We start from the raw sequence: 19239 nt of genomic DNA, 5'->3' as shown, positions 1-19239 counted from the left end.
CTACCTGCAGTTAGGTTTATCTTTGTGCCAGGGAGAGAAACAAAACTGGTACAACTGGTAGCAGGACTGGGAATTTGGGGCAAGGCACTCGGGGAAAGGCTGAGTGCTGGAGGGGCAGTGAAAAGCAGGACCCCATGGGTGCAACAGGCTCACGGGGCTCTCGGCTAAATGCAGTTTTCTTGGCATGCCAATGATCTTTGGCAGGAAGAGGAAAGAGTTAAGCAGTGGCTGGACGGTGGCTGCAAGACCAAAGCATCCAGACTACACAATGGGTATTTTCCAGGTCATTCCGGGGAATTCAGTGGTGTTTGCTGTCTGGGTGAAGTTCCTCTGGGATTAGTCATTGTCTTAAAACTATGCCTTTTCCTAGAGAAGGCATTTAAAAGGCACCTCAGCGTTTCTCAGTGTTTCCTTCCCCGTCGCCTCTGTGCAAACCCAGTTGCCAGAGGCTGTTGTTGTCCCCCGAGCGCCGCGAACGCCGCTGCAGCGCTTGCGGGCCCCGCAATGTGCTGAGGCAGCAATCCAGCGCTCTAATGAGAAGCATATTTGCTACTTCTCTGCAAAAGCGCCTAACTTGGGGGGGGGGGGGGGAGGGGGGGGAGGAGGCAAAGCAAAAACTTTTGGGTCGTCCTTGCCTCCCTCTCCCCGCGCTGCTTGCACGTCCCCGGCCCGAGGGCGGCGCGGACAAAGGAGCGGGCACCGGCGGCGCCAGGCGCTCCGTTTGCGGGGCGCTGGGCACGGCTCCGCACCCGGCTGCTGCTCGGAGCAAGGCCAGCCGCCGCGCCGGCTTCGGGCCGCCCTGCCTTTTCTTGGCCCGAAATGAGGGAGAAAGGGAGAAAACGGCCCGGCCCGGGCCGCCCGCCCCCACTAACCTGTTTGAGCTCGTTGGTGAAGTAGAGGAAGGTGATGGCCACGCAGACGGACTGCAGGAGCACGGCGGACACCAGCACGGCCCCGCAGGTCTGCGCGGCGCTGGGACCGGCCGCGGGCAGCATCATGGCCGGGCAGCGCTGCGCCCCTCGCTCGGGGGGACGGGGGGCTTGTCCCTGCGGCGGAGGAGCGGCCCGGCTGGGCTGGGGGCTCACCGGCCGCTGTCCCGAAGCAAAGTGCAGCCCCCACCCGCCCGCCCGCCGCACACCCCGCCCCGGCTGCGGCAGCCCCAGCCCCGCGGGGGGCGGTGGAGCGGGCGGGACCCTGCCTGCCCTCGGCCCGCCCCTCCCGGCCCGGCCCGCCGGGACGGGGCTGGGGGGGGGGGGCGGGGGGGGCGGCCGCCGGGACGGGGCTGAGGCTGGGGCGGGGGGGGCGGCCGCCGGGACGGGGCTGGGGGCGGCCGCCGGGCGCCTCCCGCTCCCCCCGCCCCGAGGTGGGGGTCGCTTCTCAGCCGCCGCGTTGCAGAGCGTTTGAGTGACTTTTCTGAGCGAGCGCCGCCGGGGACCGGTGGGAATGGGCTTTTTGGGGCGGTTGAGGCTCTGGCTAAGAGGGGAGAGGCCCCAGAGCTCCCCGAGTCCTTGCTGGGGCCTCTGAGCTCCTGTGGAGCTGCTGGGTGGCAGAGCGGGGCCTGGGGGCCAGGACCTGGCCAGGAGGCCCAGCCCGGTGCTGCACCGCTTCTCCCCCCATCATCGATCCATAGAATCACATTGGTTGGAAAAGCCCTTTAGGATCGCCAAGTCCAACGGTTATCCCAGCACTGCCAAGGCCACTGCTGCACCATGTCCCTTGGTGTCACATCCACACATCTTTTCTGTTCCTCCACCACCTCCCTGGGCACCTGTGCTTAATGTCATCGTACGTGAACATCGGGTGCATTTTGGACTGGCTTGATCTGAAACCACTTTGGGGTTGGTTTGGCTGTTTTTCAAACCTTTAAGAATCCTTGCAAACTTTTCTGCAAACGGTTGAGCCCAGAGAGAAGTTTTCTGTGGGTGTGTGCGGGTTAAGGTGTGGCCACTGACTTTCACTGGGGTTTTGACACCTCCACGTTGCACAGGCTGGGCTACCACTTCACAGTGATCTGCAGATGCTTGAAAACAAGCAGAGGTAGCGCCACTATGGTCTGCTAATAGCATAGCTGTGGAAAACTGGGATTTCAAATCCCAGCGCAGAGGCTTGAGTGTGTTCGCTGTCACGCTGTTACTACAGGGCAGTAAGAAATTTAGGCTCTTGTCCAAAATCCATAACCCGGGTGCTAAGATGCAGGTGGGAGTTCTCAGTTACAGCCAAAAACTGAAAGAAAGATCTCTCCATCTCTCCTGACTACGGACAAGACCTTTAGAAGATGTAACCACAGTGTATTCAACCATTTACAGGAAAATTGATTGTTTTTTCTCCATCATAATGTAGCAAAATGATCCCTGGATCCCTGTTCGTCGCAGCAAAGCAGGCAGTTTATTTGTCTGGCTCTTTGCAGCATTCAGTCTGTGTGCCAAAACAGTTCAGATCTGTGTAATTCCAACACATATGTCAGATGGAGAAGATTAACGTTTTCTTGAAAGTGAGATCATGGTCTCCTCCTATGACTTCTCAGCAAAGTCAGTGTGACATTTTGGGCTCCTGCTTTGGAGCATCCAAGCCCCTTGCTGAGCAGGGCTGGTGGGACTCCTGTTTGCTTTTACTTAATGCAAAGTAGCTTTCTGTAGCAGCTTCGGAACAGGAGTTTCCTATAGATTTGTAGCACATGCACAAAAGACTCTGATAAAAAAATGGTCTGCATCCTACTCTGTTTATCATGGTTCATAAAGCCCTAAGAAAGACATTCCATCTGAGGGAGCCGTGTAAAAAGTCAATCAAAAGGCGGTGAGCTAACCTGGAGGGAGATTCCTGCCTGATGAAGAAAAGTTTGGGCAGGTTTTCTTTCCCAGTGTTTAGGGAGGTGCTGCCTTGTTTGAAAGAAACAAAATTTCCTTCAGTGTTTCCTTTCAAAGAGAACAGAAACAAAAGTGAAAGGAAACCCAGGGCACTACAGAGCGCTCCTGTTATTGTTCACATTTAGGAGCTGGGCTTTATTCTGTGCCTTTTCAGCCTCTTCACAGGTTTTCTCCCAACCTATGACTCAAACTATTTTTGTGGGTTAACGTACCAATTCATGAAACATTTTTTCAAAAGCTATGTACTCAGCTTGTAGATATCTACCGGGCATGGTCCATGTCCCCCTGACCCATCACTTAAAACCCTTCCTGGATATTCCTTATCTCTCTGATTTAATACTTGTTTAGTTAGTGCCAGTGTTGGTTGTAAGGCAAAATTAATGAAGTTTGTTTTGAAAAGAGCAATGGGGAAAACAAGGAAAAAACTACTCACATCCACCTCTTCCAAAAATGATCAAATCGTGTTTCTTTCTGAAGTTTTCAGATCTTAAAATCTCATTGTACAATGATAAAATGTTTATGGGTTTCCACACTGGCATAGGATACTATGAGAGCCATTGAATAGATTTGAAAATCTTCGCTCCTTTCAATGCTTACTTTTCCGTGGTCAATTTTTGTCTCTACTAAGTGTAAAGTTATACTGAAAATAATTTTTTTCAAAAGTCCTGAGTGTGTAAAATTAGTGTTTCCATGAAATTTTGCTGCAGTAAGACTGTGGGGTCGTGACACCAGTGGGAAGGAATGCCGTCAGCGCCCGTTTAAGCAAAACCAAGTTCTGTGCATTTGTGTAGTGCCAGACCGAAGCAGCTCCCCAGCAAAACCCCTGATTCCTCCCAGCTCCTTCATCCTATTAAAGCTTACTCGGTGAACCATTTAATTAGAGATAAACCTTAATCCGCCCTGTGGACTCAGGACCTGTGTTACTTGGCATGTCAAGGAAACACCTGGCAGTGGACCTGTCGTACTTCTCCCCCAGCAGCGTGACTGTTGGGAATCCGTAATGGTTCTGAAAATGTGTAAAAATGAAGGGAATTGCATCCTGAAAAAGTCCTTAGTTCTCATTCCTCACTGACTGCAGCGATGGCAGGGGTGAATATGTTTTCAGAGGAGGCCAGAGGTTCACCCTTGTTTATGCGTGTAGGTCTCCCAGTGGTGCAGATGGCTCTTGCCACCACTGCTGTCGCTCCCTGCCAGCCCTGGCACGCAGCAGGGCTCTGCTCGTTTCCCAAGGCAGAGAAAGCAGAGTTGACTTCCAGGTACATAGCAGTTCTCGACATTGATTTCCCTGCCGAGCAGCAGAGGAGGCTGTGTTTTTCATCACAGGCATCAAAGCGTATCAAAGCACGTAACTGTAGTGCTGTATTTGCAGAGAGCTAATTCAGCCATTCTGGAGCGGAGAGCAGCCCCATGGCTGTGCCTTCTGGCTGTAGTTTTCCACCTCCTGGGAGCATGGCTCGGATAGATTGAGCATTTTGTCACCCGAGATGGCAACTTGAGTCTTTCTTCACAAGTTAATGCCTAACGGAGGTACCCCATTCCTACCAGAAGACACCTGAATGCTGACGTTGATCTGGGCTTTGCTACTCCAGCTGCTAGTTTCTACCACAAAGCCACTGAATGCTTGGCTGTAGGAGCACACCAAGAGATTACCATGCCCTCTCTCCTTCCTGAAGGGAAGAGGCAGCGGATGCTCACCTCCGCAGCCTCACAGTGCACATGTGGGGCACTGGCATGCTCTGCTGCAGGGACATGGGTCACCAACAGCCTCACCCTGCTGAGCCTCCCGGTTAAGCAGGCACAAAAAGCATGGTTCGTGCCAGCCAGCACAGGGTTAACCTTGCACAGTGGTCCTTGTTTTTGCACATGGGCCGGACAAATCACATCTTGGCTCTTGCGGTTTGTTCATTCCTTCGTGGTCCATGCGCCAGATTCAGACCTCATGTTTTATTGTCAATTGCAAACCCTTGCAAATTCATGAGTTAATCATGATTTGTGCTGTCATGGGATCAGAATGAGGATCTGTTTATCTTTTTGCCTATGGTGTTACACAAACAATGGCAATAGGTCTAGCTGGCCCAAAATGCACCTATGAATTAACGTATTCAGACCTGCTGCCTCTGTTTCAGTGCCCCAAGCAGTGGGTTTGATAAATAGAGCAGGGAATATATGTGCATGCACACGCCACACTAATTTTCAGTAATGCTGTATCATTAGCACTCTAGATCTCACTTTGGATCTCTTCTTTTTAGTTGACAAAATACTTCACTTTGTGCCTGTTAATGTACCATATAGATCTTAATCTTTTTCTTTACTTATGTCAATTATATAGGGGTATTCCCAAAAATATACTGTCACTTATGAGCACTCGCCATTTTTAAAAGGATTACTACTACTTTAGCTTTTTACAAGAAGGTTGTGCTTAGAAAGCCAGCTCTTGAGTAGGATGGGAGCAGTGGCAGCAGTATTCTCCAATGTATACTCTGTAACCCTTCACAAGGTCATTAACCACAGATTTGAGGTTTGTTGGCAGCATCTCTGGAAACTCAACTCCTGTGCTTTATGCTGTCCTGGGCAACCAACCTGGTTTATGACGTTGCTGTGGCTTCAAAAGGAAAGAGCACCTTCCTGATGCTGAACTTCCCTGGGAGTTTTGGTGAAATTCCAGCCTTAGGCTGCAGTGCCGCCCACGGTGCCTGCTCCTCTGGCGTTCACTGCCTGAGCCAAACGCCAGGGATTGTCACCAGGCACATCCCAGCAGGGCACCTAGATGTCACTCAGCAAATCAGTGCAATTAGTTTCACTAGGGGGCCTTGGTCCAAGATTCCTTTCAAGTTTTTTAATGTAAATGGTTCTTATGTCATCGTTTTCATTATTATTTGTAGTGCCACAACACAGAATTTCAGTTCCATGGGGAAGTCTCACATTTAAAATTTTCTGTTTGTCTTAGAGTTAAAGATTTTGGATGAAGAAAAGTTTCTAAAAACTTAATTTTGGAATAATTGAAGGGACTTTATCATTAGAATAACGTATATCCACTGTAAGGGCTATATAGCTATACATCCCTGTATGTCCCTTGAGAATGCTACAGTAGAAGCAACTCATTTCAGCTGCAGATCCCAAGGCTGGATCTGGCCATGTGGTTATTACCTTATTGCATGACCAGACTTGTGTGAAGCACTAGATGATAGAATCATAGAATAATTTAGGTTGGAAAAGACCTTTAAGATCATCAAGTTCAACCATTAACCCATGACTGCCAAATCCACAGCAAACCGTGTCCCTAAGCACTGCATCTATGCGTTTTCTGGACTCTTCCAGGGACGGTGATTCCACCATGACCCTGGGAAGCCTGTTCCAAGGCTTGACCACCCTTTCAGTGAAGATGATGGTAAGGCCGCCTTGCTAAGGGAGCAAAGGGGGTGTTTACAGCTGCTTTTACATCTTTCTCTGTATTATATTACCAAAGTGATAATGTTGAAACAGGTTCCTTGCAGCCTGAGCTCTGGAGGAAGCTGAGAGGAAACCCATAACACACCTAGCTGCCTCTGCAACAATTCAGAAAGAGGAAGAATTGTCCCTAGCACACAGCAAAGCCTTGAAGCATGAAATTTGATTATCTTTACCATAGGTGAGTGCTTTTAACTGCCACTGAAAGTGGAAGACAAATATTTCTCTGTAAAGTTCTAGATGTATATGCAAATAAATTACTTTTTTGGAGGCTTCTTCACGGTAAAGCATCTGTCACACAGCTCCCTATCTTCATCTGGGCTACAGTTTCTTTCTGGGACAGATCAAAATCAATAACAAGGCTGTAGGTAGAGAAGTGAATGAGAATTCTGCTTCCTCACTGAGGGAACCTGCTGTTTGCCTCCTCTGTGCTGTCGGCATTGCAGCTGGGGCTCCCGCTCAGATGTGTTCCCCAGCTGGCAACAAAGTCCTGTGGGTGCAGAGGAAATGGGGAGAAGCAGCTGGGGATGATTTGTACTTGTGTGAAACCCCTTCCCTGTTCCCATAAGTAGTAAAACAGGGCATAATGGATTGGACCATATATTTGCACTGTATTCATTGGATGGACTGTTTTCTTTCTTGTGATTGAAAAAACATGGAGTGAAGTTAAATTCTCAGCTCTGTCCAGCAGAATCTGTTTTCCTGCAGCCTGGGTTTGGCTTGGTCTTCAACATACCTAATCCACACTTGGCATACATGGATTTGGGTTTGTATTTATACCAGCTCAGCCATCATGAGGATATACTAATGGAAGTGGGAAATAGGTTTGTTTGTGTTTGCATGTTCTCACCTACGCACCTACAGCAAGAGCATCATGTCATATAAGGTGGTACCCATTGCTGTGTGCACGCTTTCTGGGTTTATTCATTCTGCGTCCTGCTGCTGTGGACGTTTTTAAGACTGCTTGGTGGCTGCTGTGTTCTGAGGAGGGGTTCTGGTAGCAGGTGAAGTGGACACTGCATATACTGGTCTGTACTGGTCTATGCATTAGCCTCAATACAGACACTAGGAAATATTGTGGACTGCTCTGATCTGTGGCATGTGGATCTGGCTCCTGGATGATTGCTGAAGTGCTGCATACTTCAAACTAGACACTGACTATTTTAAGACACAAAGGTTTTTCTACCATTTCTTTTATGCCTATTGAAAGACTTCACGCTGGTAGCTGGAAAGACTCATCTGCTTCGTCTTTCATGCGGTGTGATTAGTATAAAGAGTAGGCAATAACCAGAAGAGAATGTGCCTGAGAATATTGTAGCTATTTAGCCCTGAGTGAGGGACATGGGGGACTTTCTGGGAGTGGGGTGTCGTGACTCTCAGGAAACACTTTTAAATCCTTCAGCGTGGTGGTAGCTGCACCATCTCAAATGTTCTTTTCAGATAAACAGCTGTGAATTTAGGGGGGCTGTGAGAGCTCAGGGACCGCTATCCAGGTTAGTTCGGGCTAGACAGGACTGTCCAGGGTGTTAGAGGGAGACTTCAGAGGCTGGTGAGCAGGAAACACAGGGCAGTGGAGGCAATGCATGACCAGCAGGACTTGAATTCCTGGTGCAGATTGCTGGGTTATCAGCTAGTTGAAGCAAAGCTGAAAGGAAACATCAGCCTCAGTGAACACGCCAATATCACGGTGGTAATACAAAACGCACATGCTTTTCAGTTATAGAAAGTATTGCATAAATGTCATGTAAACGTTGTAACGGCATTTTGTGTATCTGGGTCTTTGGCAGCCAGTTTGTATTTTCAGCAACACCGACCAGCAAAGAGGCATTTTCCTTCTGTCCTGAAACATGGGTCATTATATGGTAGGGAGGAGAAGTTCCCCACACCTCCTGGCAAAGGCAGTATTACAACAGCTCTGTGGCCAGATTGCCGCAGGGACGGAGTCTGAATTCATCTGGTGTTGTTTACAGGTGGCATATTTTGCCAGGTGCAAGATGTTTTCATGGGTTTGTACGGCACTGAAAGTCAGTAAACAGAAAGGGCTTGAGGAATAGAAAGCAAAGCCGTCTCCTGGGTCAATAAGCATTTTAGTTTCATCATTCCTACTCCAAAGTTGTGTAATATTTAACTGAAAAAACATTTATAACAATATTTAACTAAACTGCAGTGTACTTCACTGAGCTGCAGTATATTTACTCTTAGGGCTAAGTTTTTCACTTTTCCTCACTCAAATTTTTCAAGTTAAACTCAAGCTGACATCGATTTGCAAAACAAGAACTTGAGTGTCTGGGAATAAGAAACGTATAACAAACATTTCCCCAGACTCTTCAGAGCAGGATTTCCTTATTTACTTGGGAAGGAAGCTGGGAAAGATTCCTGACAATAAATAGCTAATGTAAAAAAATCTTAAAGGGGAGAATATAGTATTTTTTAAAAATCTCCGTGGTTTAGAGCTGTGGCAATGATGGCGATTGCTATACGCAACCCAGTACCTCGTTCTGGGCAACCCACAGCACTTGTTTTTTCGCATTAAATTTTAGCTAGCACCAAGCTGTGGGTTAATACAGGAGTAGTCCACCAAGCAAGCCCTGGAGACTTTTTAATATCTTAGCAAACAAAACATTCCCAACTTGTGTATTCAACTTTGTTCAGTCATCACTCTTGTTTGCCTGAACACCACAACAATATCAGCAGATTATCTACTACTCTGGTCGTACAGAGTTGTTAAGTAATGTATTAACTAGAAGGTTTATTCAGGTAATGCAAATAAAGTCCGTCTGAAAACAAAATGCAAGATGTCAACATTTAGGAGGAAAGAGCTTTAGAGAGGTGCTTTGAGTCTTATCAAAGTCTCATCCTTCTTTATCCCAGGTATTTCCTCAGACCCGAGTGCACAGGATTCAGGATTCTCTATAATTTCAGATGGCGCTTTCAAGTGATTTTTTGGGGTTGTTGGGTCTTTCTACAGGCAGAAATACAAGCTCCTCAGAAACTGCCCCCACCTTAGCGTAGGCACGATTTCTGACCCAGGGAGAAGGAGAGATGACCAGGTCATTCAACAGGAGGGAGCAGCTGTGAGAGCTCACACGTAGGGTGTGTGCAAGACGCCTATGGTGGGTAGGGTCTGGAGGCTTTGCAAATCCCTGCTGCCCCCACATCTGCAGAGGAGGCAAGCAAGCCGTGGAACCCCCCCGGACCCTTGTGCACTTGCTTCTTTCGCCGAGGTTTCCTTGACAGCCGAGGCAGTGGCAGTGCCTGTGCCCGGCCAGTCCTTGCCTTGCTGTGCTGGAGTTGGCCAGGGCAACGGTCAGTGGGGCCACCATGCAAAGACAGGTCACAGAAGGTGTTAAAAAAACACTTTTATTAAAAAAGTTTGTGTTCTGGGAGCAGTTTCACAGCAGGGACACCAAAATATTGTAGGGGCACAGCTGAAAGCATGACAAACTGTGTAAGGGCAGCAAAGGATGGGAGGAAACACTTCAAACAGTTTTCCTGCCAAAGAAAACATCCATATGATGACATCATGTTGATGTAGCTGACCTTTTCTAACGCCTAGCTCCTAGAGTTCATAAAGGTTCTCAGATGTCATAAGCAAAAGAAAAAAACCATTTTTTTCAGATTTTACAGTGAAGGAGGAAAGATTGGAAATGCAGCAAAGGCACATCCTGGGGGTTCAAACATAAACACAGATATTAAAGGAATCCAGACTTGCCTGTAAAATGTTTCGCAATAGTAAAACCATTTCAAAACTTTTTACTGATGAGTGTTGAAAACTTGTGTTGGCAGAATCAGTGCATGAGATCGCCATGGAGAAGGCTGTGGAGGATGTTTGTGTCCTTAGTAAAGATATATGGACATGCATAGACAGATACGGAGAAGCACAGCTTGAAGTCTACGTTGCGTGTCAGTGCTACCAGGCTGGGTAAAAGGTTGTGCTTCTTCAGTCTCCTGGATAATTCTGGATTGTGAGTGTATACCGGTTAAGGATTTGTGGGGTTTGGGATAAGCAAAAATTGGAAATGTTGCAACAGAATGTTTAGGTGGAAAGATTAAATACGGAAGTAATTTCTTTATAACTAGGGAGAATTATCACCAAAAGGCACTTGAAAAATAATTGATGACTGCAATCAGCCAGTGAAATAGTTCTTCAGCACAGTTAGATTGTACAAATACCTCCATGACTGACTGAATTAAAACAACCACCTAGGGGCTTGCCTTGGCTTAAAATAATATGTTCCTTTCTATTACTTTTGGAGGCAGGTGAACTTGATTTCCCTGGCTTCTGCAAGTCTACAGTCCAGTAATATGTTTGGGACAATTAGCTCCTTAATCACCTAGAGGAGAAGCATCACAGCGCACCTCCCAGCAGGGAGCCATCCCCAGCACAGAGTATTCTGGCAGCAGACAGTGGCACTGAAACGGAGCAGCCGCATGCAAAAGGGAGTGACTCGAGGGCTTAATTTTAAGAAGTGGACCTTAATGTTGCAGATGCAATTTTGTGAAAGAAAACCACCAGGAGACGGTGATACGGCATCACAGAAATAACTGCTCCCTCTCAAGCAGCTGCTGTTGGCATCAGTGGCAGGGGCGGGATGCGGTAATTGGATAGGATATGATAGCCATCCATACAGGCAAAGCACAAATGGTGAATGATGCTTATGAGACACGCAGCGCAGTGTTAGATGTGCTCACCCCTTCTCAGAGAAAATAAACTCTGCTTCTGGCTCATTCCCTTTTTGATTGTGAACCCATAATTTTGCTGTTTGCCTTGGATCAACTCTGGCGCTCATCAGAGCCAGCACAGCTCATTAATCCAGCGAAGAGCCAGATAGCTTTCCTCTGGGCTAGCAATGAGACCTGGCTCAGTGAAGAGCCCAGGGCAGTACGAGGAGAGGTGGGAGCCAGTGCCAGGGCGAGGAGGACCCTGCCCTGGCCATGCGGAGGGCTCAGGTGCCCACCCAGGTCAGCCTGAGCTACTCCAGCACCTCGCTTTAGTGCAGAGGTCGAATCTCCTCTCCAGGCCCTGGTTTCTCTTCAGCGGTTTCACATTTGCGAAAAAAAAAGAAGAGCCAGTGAATGGCTTTCCAGTCACCCCGTCACACATTTTTATAGAGTATTTTCAGGCTACTGAAACTCACCTGTCCAACAGATCAGCGGGAAAGATCTGCCTAATGCTTACTTGTTATGAAATGCTCATTTCTGGAAAGAACCGCCGTTTATGAGAAACACAGTGCTTATTTCCTGCAGAGAGACTGGGGTTTGTTTTGCTTTCATTTTCTTTGTTAGCAGCAGTTTCATGTTTAGAGGTGGTTCTCCATGAAGGAAGCTGAGGTGCCTTCCAGGCACGGGGACACCTGAGGTGCCTCCCAGGCAAGGGGACACCGTGCCAGTGCCATCGTGCCATCTGGGAGGTCTTGTCTAGGGCCAAGCGAGGGGTCGGTCAGGCACAGCCTGGGAGGCATCACCAACAGCTGCTCCGAGGTGGTGCTTTGACCTTCCCAACGGCAATAGCGGTTTACAGCTCTCAGCCACTTTCCGATCGGGTTTGAGAGAAATGTTCGGTTCCCCAGTCTGGTTTACGGTGTGGTTACACGGAGTTTTGTGGTTATATTTAAGGGGCACGGGAGCATGAGAAGCCTTCATCCCAGCCTGCGGCCTGAGCTCCCCTGTAATGAAAGGACAGGCTGGGGCGATGGGGCAGTCACTCACACGCCTCCTTCCACGACAGCTTTACAAACCAGTTTTAAACTACACCGACCTTACTCCCTGCCAGTGCCCAGCTGTGTAAAGGGCATTTGCCTTATTCAGGGAAATACAGATCCTTCTTTCCTGTAACATTATTTAGAGAGAGGGGTGGGAAGTGGAGCTGGGGAAGCACACCTCTCGGCTTTGTGGTGGATATGCTGAGATAGATGCCAATTTTCAGTAGATCTTTTGAGACTACAGCTTAGCTCTTAAAGTAGGAAGCACGGGACCTTTGAACTCACTGTTATCAACTGGAACAGAACGGGGTGTGAAGTTGCAATCTTAATTTGAGCAGTGAGACTACTGTAGTGCCCACCAGGTTTGACAATGCTACTGTTCTGCTGTTTGCTGATGGATACACAGATTTTATTTAAATTACAGGATTGCAGAAGACCACGAGTTGCTGCCACTAATCTATACAGAAGGGTTATCAGGGTTGCACCATCAGGATTGCCCAAGAGATGTTGCATGCCAGAGATGTTGGGAGTGGACATCCAAAAAGTGCTCAGCTCTGTACAATACTGTATTTCCTTTTCTTCAATGTGTTTTCTTAAGATACGTTTACCACCGCTGCCTCTCTGTCACAGGGAAGAGGTGCTGTTTCTAATTAAAACTGATAAATTGTCCACAACCAATGGATGCTTGTTTAGAGAGCCTTTTTTTTTGCAGCTGGCCTGTGGAACCTATTATTAAACAGCAAATTCCTCATCTTTACAAGACATTCATAGGGTGGAAGTTAGAAATATTTTATAAGTATTCCATACATAGCCTGGTTTTTTTTTTTGGTCATACCCTCTTTCTTTGCTCAGAAATTTTTTACAGGGTCACCTGGAGATGTAACCGAAGAAGCGCAGCAGCCCTCCCCAGCCCGCCATGCCTCCAGCAATCTCAGATTTGCCACCTATGTCCACATTCAGAGGGAATCAAATTCTTTGAGGAAGAATTACACGCATTCCTGAAAACTGATGTGTACAGGTATGGTGAATAAGACAGATCCGGAAAGTGTCTGACTGCGTACGTGCCTATTGCATGAGCATGTGTATATTGTATAAGTGCTTATATTTTTAGCCTGAAAATTATAAACAGAAAAACGATGTTTCCAGTAGCAATCTGTTTGCTTTCTTGAGCTTGTCTTGCATTGTGACAAGGCTATGTAGATCTTTATTCTACAGGGAGCACAATAGCTGGATGGGGATAGCAGAGATTGCAGATAATAGGCTTGCAAATCATTAGCAGGACAATGCAGTAAAGCACTTTGAAGTTTCCCACAAAGAATTCAACATCCCTGAGTTAACCAAGGTATGTAAACATGCAGGGAGAGAAGGGCAAGGGCTGGGGTCTCAGCCTGGAGGGGGGCTAGAGCAGCAGGAGATGGAAGCTGGCAGGAAGGAAAGTTTTGGTAAGAAGGAAAGCAGATGTGAGCACATTGTTTGCAAAAACTCCCTTTCCAAGCCCTGCTTCCTGCCTGCAGATGAGGCACCCTGTTGTTTTGAAAGAACTAAGTCCCATTATTTATAGGGCTGCAGCTCCTGAGGTGGGTTTTGTTGCTTCATCTGATTAAGCACAAAGAGCTTTATTAGATTAAGAGCCTCTTCTCCCCACCAAAGGAGTACCTGCTTTCCTGCCTCCCCTGCGTGCTGTGTAGATACAGGTTCCTATTTACCAGGACCACTGTAGATGCGAGCCCAGACTCAAGTCCCATTGTAGCAATGCTCCATCTCTACTAAACACGTCCCTGGTGCCTGTCTCCGATTCCCATCGTCGCAAGCAGCACTGCAGAAAGAACCAGAGCAACACCAGAGTTGCGGGAATCGGGTCGATTCTGTTGCCTTTGGGAACTTTAAGCCTGAATCTGTCACCAGGCAAAAAGGGCTGGGAGAATTTGGTGCAATCACTCAGCAAGCACCTTTGGGTTTTAAGTTTCTTTGTGTTAAAGGTAAATCAGTTTTCTTTAACACAGAATCTTTTTGAAGGTCAGAGGTAGTGAATTCACAGAGGCATCATTGCCCGACGCAGAAAAGAACTGTTGCACACCAGAACAGGTTTAATGGCCCCTTCCCTTCTTTTGTAAGTCTCTGCTTTAATCAGAGAGAGGCAACACTGCCAGTCAGCTGACTGCCAGGGGCTCCAGGTTATGGCTTTAAAATGCATTACAGGAAATCTCCCAAATTTTGTAAATCTTCCTGAGGCAAGATTTGTAGGAAAAAGCAATAACTTCTTCTTCATTTGCACTTTGTAAATCAAAACAAGGGCCTGAAGGGTAAATTGCATTCCTCATTCGTTACCCTGGTGTGCTGTCTGTCTGACTCGGGCTGTGTCTGATGCTCACGGCTATGTCACTGTTTTGAATCCAGAGACTTGTACACGAGCAAAGCGGTTCGATGATGCTCTACATGAAGGCATGACTTACAAGTGTACGGCGAGTGGTAGTTGTGTCTTCAGCCTGACATTTAAGCTGCTGGTGCTCGCCTGCATCCCGCTAGAAAGGAGTTTGTGAATTATCGGTTCTGTTCACGCCCTCCTTAGAGCCAGTCCAGGTGTAATGTGTTACATGAGGTGAGCCTCCAGACTTCCAACAGCTCTTGTCACTGCTCATGACTGAGTGCATGGAGAGAGAAAAAAATGCCTCTGACCTTACGATTCCCTGGCTAGATCTGGCTGCAGGCTGGATGGCTGCATCCTCCCTGGAGCAACAGGCTGCCAGGTCTCCAAAGGTCTGAAAGAGGACATCTGGTGTTCCCTTCCCTTGCTTTTGCGTTTCTCTCAGCACTGATCTTCTTATTACAGTTTTTAGGGCTGGAAACTTGCTTTTGTTTTCTTTAACAAGTATATGTTTATTATCGATGCTTGATTATTCACCTCTTTCTGGGAGGTGGTATCGCTGTAGCCAGTCAGCTGCATCAAACTGATGGAGATGGGTGGTCCAGGGAGAGACCTGCCAGCCCGGAGCTCCTAAGAGCTATGATGGGCTCTTTGTCTGATTACTCCTCTGGCTTTTGCCAAATTATTCAGCTTTCCTACCACAATGTGGCCCTGTCTTCAAGGGAACCATGAGGTGAAAGAAATCTCAGCACCCATCTCCCCGCACAGGCAAATTATGAAGCATTCATGTTTAAAGAGCACTTTGTGAAAAATGACTTTTAAGACTCAATCGTTGATGCCTTGACAAACCTCTGCTTTTTTTGCACAGGCAAGGAATGTCGTAAGAAACAGATTATTTAAAAACTTCACAAATCACATAATCCTTGCATGTGGTGCTGTTCCAGACTTGAAACCTCTGTCTGCATAGATATAGAGGTATATGAATGAATGCATACTGCTGTCTAAATACACGAATATTTGAATGCCTGCACACAGCCTGTGTAATTCCTACCAGGGAACAGTAATCCTGATTTGGCGCATTTAGCACAGTTTTGTTTATTGTGGTTTAAATGCTCTGCATGGCATTCATCCCCAGGTGGAGTACGACTGTAGTTGAACCAGTTATCTGTTTTGCATACAAGACACCTAGTATTGAAGTTACTTAACACAGAGAATATATATTTCAAGCAAATGCAGTTCAGTATTTGGTAAGTATGTAGCTCTTCAAAAGACTCATCAAGTTACTTTGCCATTTCTGACAGTCTGGAGCAGAGGCTTGATGTATGTTTAATGTGTATTTACACTGTCCTGTAGACTTTGCAGTTCTTGCAAAATCTATTGTATTCACGTCTGTCTTTTTCTCAGGTTCATGTAGGTAGCAAGCATAATGTCCAACCTGGCTTCCAGAGTTTCTTACCTAATTTCTGCTCTTTGTGTTTCCGCTGTTACAGCAGAGTCCAAAAGTCTTGTAAAGGTAAGAGAAAGTGAGCAGGTATGTGTTGGATGATCCTCTGAACAGAAATGTCAGGTGTAGGAAGCACCTGCCTTAGCACCTATACCTTAGCATCTATGAAGGCCTTAGGTTGTGTTCATCTTAAGACACTATTAATTAATCTAACAGTATCAGGGCTGCCAAGTCTGTATAGTTGCAGAAGGATCCGTGCTTTATTCTGGCACAGGCAGCATCAGCAAAAAGGTCAGGTGGTGGTCAGCATCACGCCTCACTTGTTTGTCTGCACAAAGACGAAGCTGAATGCTTCCAGAGATGGAACTTATGTGCCCCCAAGGAGTATTTTTAAGGTATGTGTTACCTATTTGTGAAACCCAGTTTTCAAAAGGCAAAATATATATTTCTGAAGCACTTCCTCCTAGACATGGTAATTTAAGATTCCTGTGACTCAGTTCAGAGTTGTGAGTGCGCTGAGCGGAGGGAACACAGCTTGATGCTGGGGCCGTGCCGTTGGCAGCTGAAATAATCTAGTCATGACTTGCAAGCTAAGTGTTGTGAAATCACTGACACTGGATAAACATGGAACATCTGGCTTTCATCCCTTGCAACACCGCCTTTTTGACTGTAAAGAGGTGCTCACAATAACGCTGATCTGAACTGAGGGTTGTGAAGTATATGTACAAGGGCGTGAAGATGCTTACAGAGCTCTCTGCACTTGAGACGTCAGCCGGTAAAAGGGCCGAGACCGAGCCACACAGGCGATCCCTGCAGAAATCACACAATAGGCACAGAGGCACGATTTGTGCTGGGAGATGCACCCAGCTATTGGGATTATCGTCAAGCCGGGGAGAAATGTCACACTCTTCAGGAGCTGGTCTTCAGTAATACGATGAGGGATCTATTGGAACAAGCACTGAGATCTTAGGGTGCAACCTGACGTTAAAGCAAAGTCAAACTGATGGTTTGTCGATGCTGAAAAGGGACTGTCCTGTTCCTCCGCTGCTTGCTCCCACCCTTTCCCTTGAGCCAGCACTCACCTGCCCTTGCCCTGGGCCAGCCCACAGAGCAGAAATGGAATAAAAAATTCCACGTACACAGCAAATAAATTATTTTGGAAGATTGCTCCCTGACTGGAGTTTTCCCAAATGTTTTGTTTTTACAGCTGATGATATTTGGGTTTGAAATATGTGCGAGTGTCTTTGGGACCAGGCGTTGGACGTGGTCCTGCCCTCATTCCAGTCCATAGCAAAAGCCACATGAACTGCAGCAGGAACAGGCTTGTTTTGTGGCTTACAGCCTGGAAATACTGTACTCAGTGCAGTGCGGCTTTCCAAAACTGGATGTGATTGACAGCATCATTGTAGTGTTTTGTTAGGTTAGATGGCCAAATAATCTGTGGAGAAGCCAGATAAAGGCATGTTTTCTTTACAGTTAGTAAAAATGATCAAAAAAACCTGGTGAAGAGCTGCCAGATTTTTGGATCTTGGAACACAGTGCATATGCAGTAGAGTCAAGAGTCTACTGGCATAAAGGGGTGAAACTCTCTCAGATTTAATGGAAATATTTCAGATAATGCTAGCAGGGAATTTGCCCAGCTGTGTTTCAGCTGCTGCTGTGCAAAGCTCTAGAGAATCAGGCTTTCTGCAAAGAAACTGTGTAAGCTCTGCAGTGTCAATAAGTAGGAATACCTATTTATTCTGTCTCCCAATGAGAAGTGCATAGGACTCAGATGAGCAAATTACTGTGCTTAATGAATTTTAGCAGTTTTGAAGTTGTTTACTCTGGCTGGACTTGTCGATCAAAGAGGAGAAAACCCACCTTGGCTTAAAACTCAAGGAAATAGTACTTATCTTTTTACTTATTTCACCTTGCAACTCTGATGGACTTAAACCCAAAGCTCTGGTAATGTATTTATGTATTTTTCTGAGCCCATAGAGATAATCTTAGCCCTAGAGGACTTACAGTCAAAATGGGTACCTTGCAGTCCCTTGTGTACGTACAAACAACTGAGTAACGCCAACTGAAATAGCATGACAGTTCAGCTCTGCAAGTGCTTGCAGGGCCGATGTCTTAAAAAAAACCATCTGTTGCTGCGGTCAGGTTTGTAGGAAGGTCCTTCTGTTTCAAAAGGTTTTTACTAACTGCACTTGTAATCACAGAAGAAATCTTTTACTAGCGCATCTTCAGACAAATGTAGGGAATGGAGAAGTGCAAGCACCACTCGATGTGATCCTGTTCCTCCTGGATCAGCCTGCTGCCAAGCTTTCTCACACGTGCGTGAAATGTTAATGTGGAAGGGGGACACTGTGGCTTCCATCCCTCCTGACATTTTCAATGCATTTCCCAAGGCCTGTTTTTGCATCCTGCAGTGTAAGATTAGTTTTGGCAAAATCTTGAGTGAATTAAACTGCAACACAGTGATCTCCTTGCTCAACTCATATTTGCTGTCTGCCTGATTTATGTTGAGAAGGGGCACTTGGGCATGCCAATTATCCTGTCTTTTATTTGCCTTGTGCATTGGGCCTTTGGCTACTAGAATTAAACTGGAAAATGCAATTAAAAGCATTAGCTGTAGTAAACATACCACAAAATATCATTATACGCTTGACAATGTTCTCTTTCATATTGTTAATCTCTGCAGATCTACCTGTGCTACTAAATTTCATAAACAGTTTTTATTTCTCTCAGAAGACTACGTTAAATGGAATGAGCAGGTTGCATGCCTGTTTGTCTAAGGAAAGAAAAGGAAGATGTCACCCTACTGGAAAACCTCACCTGACTCGTCTTGGTGAGTATGGTCTGAACTTGAACTTGAATTGAGCAAATATCATTCAAGCTTCAAAATGCCTGCAGACACCTACACAATGTAATTAGGTAATGTCTTCAGATAAACAAGCAGTTGGCTTGGTGCACCATGGAAATTATTGCGTATAAACAAAATTGTCTTCAACTGTGATGAAAAGTGCAGAGAAGAAGCTCAGGTGATGGTGATAGGAGCAGATCCCTCCTACTTACACACCTCAGCAGGGAGCACGGGCTTGTGAGCCGCGGTGGCGATAGCCTCCAAGGAGCAACCTTAGGTAAGGGGACTGCAAATGTGTCTCACTATTCATTCCCAAATTAAAATAAATGGTCAAGGAAAAGCAAACTTCTTACACAGAATGTAGTTACAGTAAGTTGGAAAGCCGGGAAATGCAGCATTGTGGAACGCAGCCCTCAGATTCCTGTGGTTACTTCCCTGTGAAAATAGTCTGGAAACAAAAAAGATGAAAAAGCCTGAAATGGTATTAACCACGTAAACTCAGGCTGCTTGCCTTATCAGTGAGTCTGAGAACCCTGGAATGCCTAATGCTAGGGCTTCTAAACCCACTG

At 46.6% G+C, this 19239-nt stretch overlaps 1 protein-coding gene and 1 long non-coding RNA gene across 3 annotated transcripts in view; one reads left to right on the top strand and one right to left on the bottom strand.

Moving 5' to 3' along the window:
- TNFSF10 (TNF superfamily member 10) overlaps positions 1-1139 on the bottom strand; it is a 10556-nt gene extending 9417 nt beyond the window's left edge. The window contains exon 1 of one of the 2 annotated variants that reach the window (XM_040613412.1): positions 873-1139. In XM_040613412.1, coding sequence (XP_040469346.1) covers positions 873-998 — 126 coding nt within the window. In that variant the 5' untranslated portion in view covers positions 999-1139. The remainder of the gene's footprint in view (positions 1-872) is intronic. The other variant, XM_040613413.1, reaches the window with a different exon arrangement.
- LOC121096855 overlaps positions 1-19239 on the top strand; it is a 20091-nt gene extending 852 nt beyond the window's left edge. The window contains exons 2-8 of the long non-coding RNA XR_005830706.1: positions 6183-6252; positions 6348-6492; positions 10098-10276; positions 12879-13031; positions 15783-15891; positions 18509-18655; positions 18755-19239. This is a non-coding gene — a long non-coding RNA (uncharacterized LOC121096855). The remainder of the gene's footprint in view (positions 1-6182; positions 6253-6347; positions 6493-10097; positions 10277-12878; positions 13032-15782; positions 15892-18508; positions 18656-18754) is intronic.

The sequence above is a fragment of the Falco naumanni genome, chromosome 13 (assembly GCF_017639655.2).
Source record: "Falco naumanni isolate bFalNau1 chromosome 13, bFalNau1.pat, whole genome shotgun sequence".
NCBI classification, from domain to species: domain Eukaryota; kingdom Metazoa; phylum Chordata; class Aves; order Falconiformes; family Falconidae; genus Falco; species Falco naumanni.
Note: the sequence above shows the minus strand (reverse complement) of the source record. Positions and strands in the feature narration are given on the sequence as shown.